Source organism: Kryptolebias marmoratus, linkage group LG14, assembly GCF_001649575.2.
Source record: "Kryptolebias marmoratus isolate JLee-2015 linkage group LG14, ASM164957v2, whole genome shotgun sequence".
Lineage (NCBI taxonomy): Eukaryota > Metazoa > Chordata > Actinopteri > Cyprinodontiformes > Rivulidae > Kryptolebias > Kryptolebias marmoratus.
This window is the reverse complement of record NC_051443.1, coordinates 4,109,634-4,116,462: the sequence shown is the minus strand read 5'-3', so window position 1 is coordinate 4,116,462 and position 6,829 is coordinate 4,109,634. Positions and strand designations below refer to the sequence as shown.

Below are 6,829 nucleotides of genomic sequence, written 5' to 3'. Positions count from 1 at the left end.
TGCCTTCAGGGTGAATTTGCTGAGATTGGCAGCTGTCTTGAATGTTTTTCACTTTTGAATAATCATCTCTGTAGAATACTGGGCTCCAAATAGCTTAGAAATTACCTTCAACTCTTACCAGATTGATGTTCAGCAACAGTTGCTTCTTTAAGATCATTGCTGATGTATTTCCACCTTGTCAATATTTTAACACACACCTGTATGTTCCAGAGCAGCAACGTGACAAAACACCTGCTTTTATAGAGACAATCACTCTGTACTGGTACCAGATCAGCAACTCCTGGCTGACACTGAACCTCTTAAGCAGCAAGGGGCACACAGTTTTTCACACACAGCTTTTTTGTTTTGTTTATTAAATAATAGCATGTTAGAATCTGTTGAGATTTTATTCATTTTAGAATCTGAGAAAAATCTGATTATTTTTATTATGAGTCCTGGTACAAAAATTGCTTTCCCTTTTCCTTTTTTGCATAAGCTTATCTGTTAAATACAACATTATAGGGTAAAAGAACTTATTCAAAATGGCAGCTAGTACCTTAAGTTGCATGTTTGCACACGTTGCACACTTTTTCTTGACTGTTTACAAGTTAGGGCTCAGTACACAGACCCCTAACATCAACAGGTGTCAGGTTAACAGCCAAAGAGGTTTATTTATAGCTGAAGATTGTCGTTACACATGGACTCTCACCCTTTTAATTTGACTCAAACATCTCCCTTTAATAATTCATGCACTACTGAAGACTGAAGATTCTGGGGAAACAACAAAAAAAAACAACATTATATTTGTCACAAACTGTTGTTTCTTAATTAATAAAGAGTACAACCACAATTCCAATAAAGTTGAGACATTGTATAAAATGTAAATAAAATCTGAATGCAAATTTCATAAAACCCATATTTTATTAACAAGGGAACATAGTAAACATATGAAATATTTAAAAATTTTACTAAAGTTTAGAAATAAAAAAAGGTAATTTTGAATTTGATGGCAGCAACACATTCCAAAAAAAGTTGAGACAGAAACAAACAAAAAACTGTAAAGTAAGCAGTACAAATATATTTTAAAAAAACAGCTGAATGAACATTTTGCAACAAATTAAGTTAATTAGTAACAGATCAGTAAGAAGACTGGGTATGTCACAATAATAATTTCAGAATCTCTCCGTTAGACAAGAATGAAAAAAAATATTACTCTCTAAAACCTCCAGCAACTGCTCTCTTCAGCTCCTACATGTTTACAGAGTGTTGTTAAAAGAAGAGGGGATGCTTCACAGTGGAAAACATGGAACTATCCAAACTTTTTTCAAACATGTTACTGCCATCAAATTCAAAATTGCTTTATTTTAGTTTAAACAGTTTATTTGTTTACTATGTTCCATTGTGAATAAAATAGGTTTAACAGATTTGCAAATTATTTCATTCTGGTTTTATTTACATTTTAGACAGTTTCCCAACTTTTTTGGAATTGGAGTTGCATTATTAAAAAATAGAGATATGTTGCTATGATATATAACAATGTAAGAATTGCACTCAGTTAATGTGAGGATGTTTTTTCACAGGAATTTCAAATTTTAGTTGTTGAAAATCCTGTAGACAAACTAAAGTATGATACACTGCCATTTGTTTTTAGTTGGTTCAGCTGATGATGTGGTTGAACTATCTTCTTGTTTTTCTGGATTCATCTCTGTTTTAACATCTGACTGGACATCTGTCTCCTCCAGTCCTGTTTGTTCTGCAGCTGTTTCAATTTCACTCCTCTCCTCTTCTTCTGATGTTTTTGCTTCTTTTTCCTTAGCTGGTTTTGCGTCTTGGACAGTGGTTTCATTGCAGTCTTTTACGCTTTCACTTTCTAAGGACCCAGTTTTCAGTTCAGCCAGGGTGCTCTCCAATAGTGCAACTTCAGAGATGGCCCATGCGTTTTCCTCTCCGTCTTCATCACCCTCGTCCGCAGTCTCCACCGGTGAGGCTGTCTCTTTCTCCTCCACCTTTTGCTCTTTCCCTCCAACCTCTTCTTTTTCTTGTAAAATCACATCAACCGGAGTCAGAGGTGTAAGATCCAAGCATCCTTTAGAAGAGGAGGCTGCCTTCTTTCTGGGAGGTACAGCTGTTTTTTTTATCTCTGTATCTTGTTTCAGCACCTCCTCATCTTTACAAACACTGACACGCCTCTTGTCCTGAGCCATAGGATGATGGTCTATAAAGTCCCAGTCCGGTTCTGCAGAGGGAAACTCAATGCTTGAAGAGTCAAACAGACCCACAGGAGTTTCTGTTACTTTTTCTACAGTTATAGAGGCACGTTTTTTTGTCTTGGTTTCACTCTTTGTTTGTGTATCATCGTCTTCTAGTGATCGAGGGAAAAGGTCTATGTCACAGGGAGAAGAATTGGCACTAGACCTAAAGAAGTCTGTGACTTCTTCTAACTGTTGCATCTCTTTTTCAGACTTGAGCAGAGAATCTTCAAAGTCAAGCAAATCTTGGGGAAGTATTCGCTCTTCTTCTTCTGGGCATTTTTCTTTTTCTGGCTGTTCCACCTCCACAGCAGGGGTCTCATCTATGAGGGTGTATTTCTCTAAATATCCTCGGGCATCTCGGTCGGAATGTCTGCTGTGGAAGGACTTCTCAGAGGTCAAGCTTTCAGTGTCCTCTTCTTTTTTCCGGCTGCCCAGTGCTTCCTCGTACAGGTCAGTGTAAAAAAAACCCATGGCTTTTGGTTCTTCCAGCAAAATTGGGTCAATAATTTTTGGTGGTCCTTCAGGTAGAAAGATTGGAGTAAGGATGTCCTCTTGACTAGTAAACAAAGTTGACCCACTTGGTTTGGAAGGAAGCCTGGATTTTGCACCTTTTACTTCTCCAACGTCATCCACGACCTCCAGACATTTTATAGAGTACCTGTCTGTACCACCATAGAAGACTTCATCTAGAAGCTCACTGGTGATTTCCTCTAAACTGACTGTGTCTGACTCACTACCCACATGTTTAGAGAAGGTGTGGTCTTCATACTGCTCTGGTTTCTCAGTGTCCTGTCTCTCTGTGGTAGACTCTGCCTCTAGTTGCTCCTGACGGTGTGCAATGACAGCAGGACTTCCTGGAGCCTGGGCATCTATCAGGGAGAAGGCCTCAAAGTAGTCCATGCTCCGAGCAGCTCCTCTGCCTGGAGGTCTGGCCACTGGAGCCCCTGGTGGATCCATTGCACCTGGACGTGCACGATGTGGAGGCTTGAACTGATCACTCGCCTGCACTTCAGATTCTGTTGAAATCAGCAGCTCGTTGTCTTGGGTCTTCTCGCTGGCTTTAGGAACAAGACTGTCCTCCAGATATGACAGATTGTCCACCATTTCTTTGCTCTCCTCTTCGTCCACGGTGGCCAATTTAGGGGGGACAACAATGTTGAGGATTTCAGAGCCCTCAGACACTATGCTGAACAAACGCTGCTCTTTATCTGTTAGAGGACAAGCCGCTTCTTCTTCATCTTCTTCTCCTTCAACTTTCACGTTTGGTTGAGAGACTTCCATCAACTCTGGCCGTCCTGAGAAGTTCTCAAAGCTCTCTGCCAGGATGTTTTTCTGTTTTTCTGCTTTGCTTTTCTGACTGCTCTCCTTTTCTTTGGGTTTCCTTTGTCTTGAAATCATCTCCTCATCCAGGACAAATATAATCTTTCCTGCTGGCTGAGACCCAGATGTTGCAGCCTGCATTGGAGGTGGAGAGACATCTGTAGCCTCAGGAGACCACGACGTAGAGCAGCCACTTGGGGTTGTCTCCCAGGCAATCCCACTGTCCTCTCCTTGCACCGTTACCATAGAGAAAGAGGAGTCCATCATTAGGCACTGCATCTTAGGCTGGATGCTGTCATCATGGACGGCCTCTCGTAAACTTAAAAAAAAACATCAAACAGAAATATATGTTATTAGAAATAAAATTAAACAAACTGTTGATTTTTACACAAGAATGCGCCCCACTGCAGATCTTCACTATTTTATCAACCACTGTCAAAGGCAAAAGGGTGATTACGTTTTTGCCTGTCTGTGTACATGTAAGTGTGTTCATTTGTCTATAGCGTTAGAAAAATATCTCATAAACCACTTAACAGATTTCATTGAAACACTCAGAAAGTAATAATTGTACATTTGCAACTCATTTACTTTTGAAGTCAATCCAATTCAAGATGGCCACCACAGCCAATTGACCTTAGCCAAGAGACAAATGGTTATAACTCAATGAACTTCTATGATCTCAGTCTATAACGCTGGCATGAAGTGACAGGTGATGAGCTTTCCTTCAAGGAATGGTAGACCTTTAATTATTGAGCTCCATATGAAATGTAAACTTGCACATGCAAAAGTTGGACAATGATGCAGTTTCCTCCATTTATTCCAAGCTTTTGTGGAGAAATGTTTCCATTTGACCTTCAAATAAGCGGTTTTAAACAAAGCTAGTTGTGCAAATGCTAATTAGCATTAACACGTTTTTTTATTTTTCCATGTTTTTTTGCTGTCAGTTACTTCTGCATAACATGTATTATTTTAGCCTTTCATATATCGACTCGTTCAAGAAAAGAAATGGGCATTATGAGTTTTGTTTTTTGTAACTTTTGTACTTTTCAAAATATTTTACTTTAGTCACAAAAATCTTCCCCCACAGAATGCTGGTGTAGATTCTCAGTCATCCAGGCCATGCTTACATCACATCTCAGCTTTAAAAGCTCAACTCCACACTCTCTATTTCTGAATTGAGAAAGCTCCTCGGATGAGAAGCAAAACGTTTTCAACTACAGAATAGAAGTCCAGTTGTTTTTTGTTTTTTTCCCCCACAGAAATACATTATCTCTTAAATAACTTCAAAAACATTGTTCATTGCTTTAAATTTTAGCTACAGTTGTACCATTTTTTTTAGCTAGCCTTTTGCTAGCCTTAGCTAGTGTTCTGCTTCTTTTAGCTTCACCAAGTCAGTTTCAGTTTCTTTGGCAAATCTTAGCAGTCATTCAGCACTCAACATGCACACTGTATTTTCACTGAAAATGAAAATGTCCTAGTAGTTTTTTTTTGCCCCACTGGTAAAGTAAATCCTGTGAAGCTTTGGGGTCCAGAAGAACCCTCCGAATACCTGTTCTGAAGGTTCTCCACCTCATCACTGGGATCAGTGTTTTGATCCATAACATCATCTGGTGTCAACATTGTCATCTCAGCGTCAACATCGGAGCGTGTGAAATCCTCTATGGCTTTGTCCATTGTCGGGGAGTATCTTGATGAATTTGCTTCAGCCTCTCAGCACAGTTCTGTGCTGCTCTGATGATCACATTCTAAGCCAGCACACTCCAGTTGAGTTTTCATGCTCAGCGTAATCTTGAAATAGAAAACTTGCCTTCCTGTGTTTCATCTGAAGCATCTGCAACATGTAGGGAATTTGTAATCTGTTCAAGCTGCATGATTCACTACATTTGTTATAAACAATGAACAGGTTGCTATGGATTCGTTACATCTAGCCATGCAGTTGTCAACTGAACGGGAATAATTCAGCTTTCTACAGAAAATGTCTGTCTTCTTTCTCCTGCCAGTTCTATATTTACCTCAGTGCTGTTGGCCTGTATCTGATGTCACAAGTTGCTCTGTAAGTCCGTCAGGGAAGAATGCTGGATGTGTTCAGTTTGCTATTTTGCAGTACAATAAATATGGACTGAAACTGAAAATCATGACACAGTTTTTTGTCCTAATAAAATATATTTATGGGCCAAAGAACACATGGGACAACTCAACAACCACTAAAAGCAAAGGCGGATGATTATGTTCCTGCCTATGTGTGTGTTCATGTGTCTGTCTGTTACCAAAATATCTCATGAACTACTGAAGAAATTTAAATGAAACTTGCAGAAAGTCATAAATCATTGGATGTACTTCTAGAACTGATTAACCTTTGGACTGAGCTTGATCCAAGAAGATTGCCACAGCCAACTGAGCTTAAAAAAAGTCCACAAAAATGACTATAACTCAGTGAGCTCACAGATATTAAGCTAAAATCTGGTGTGGTAGTAGTTGAGTGATACTGTACATCACATATTTTAACACAATCCAAAACAAAAACTGAACTTTACAAACTGAATAAAAAGCATTTGGACTTCATTTTTGATTCTTGAAGATGTTTTGCTTTTCATCTAAAAAGATTTCTCATTTCAAATGTTTAAATAAAGAAATTTTGTTTTAATGTTTGAAATGAGAAAGTGCCTTAATTAGGATTACCACATCCTGGATGACCGAGAATCCACATCAGCCTAAAATAGGATGGAATATTACAAATTAAAGACTAGATCGGATCAAGCTTGTTTAGATACAACTCTAAAATATGACTCAGACATAAAAAATAAATTAATTACAAGTAATTATTCATTGTTAAATAAATGTTGATTAAAACAGTGAGGGATTTTTAAAATATACTTAGAGGTTTGACTGAGTATTTACATGTTTAGTTTGATGCAGTGCTGGTGCTGGAGCACAGGCTGTGTCAGTATATTTGTCCAGAAGATGGCAGCCATCATCACATGTGTTCCCGTGTGTTGATGTGAGCATACTGTCTTCATTTGGAATTAAGACAAATGAAATCTAAAGAACAGTAAACTTCATAGCAGCCGCGATAAAACTCAAGCAGTACTGGTGAACTATAACACAGTGTAACTTGTTTTTCCTGTAAACACAACTCTTTCACTTGAAGATTTGTATTTGTCATACCATGACACTTGTTACACAACTCCTAATTATTACAAAACAGCCTAATTATTCACAGATTCAGATGATTGATGCAAGCCATAAAAAAACATCCCCAGCAAGGTTGTTTATGCAGC

At 38.5% G+C, this 6,829-nt stretch overlaps 1 protein-coding gene across 1 annotated transcript; it reads right to left on the bottom strand.

Moving 5' to 3' along the window:
* Nucleotides 1-974: 974 nt before the first annotated feature.
* si:ch1073-398f15.1 (cardiomyopathy-associated protein 5) lies at nt 975-5,447 on the bottom strand. The gene is made up of 2 exons (XM_017441337.3): nt 5,101-5,447; nt 975-3,870 (listed from the first exon to the last, which is right to left on the bottom strand). The coding sequence occupies exons 1-2, from the start codon at nt 5,223-5,225 to the stop codon at nt 1,599-1,601; spliced, it is 2,397 nt and encodes a 798-aa protein (XP_017296826.1). The 5' UTR covers nt 5,226-5,447; the 3' UTR covers nt 975-1,598.
* Nucleotides 5,448-6,829: the final 1,382 nt, after the last annotated feature.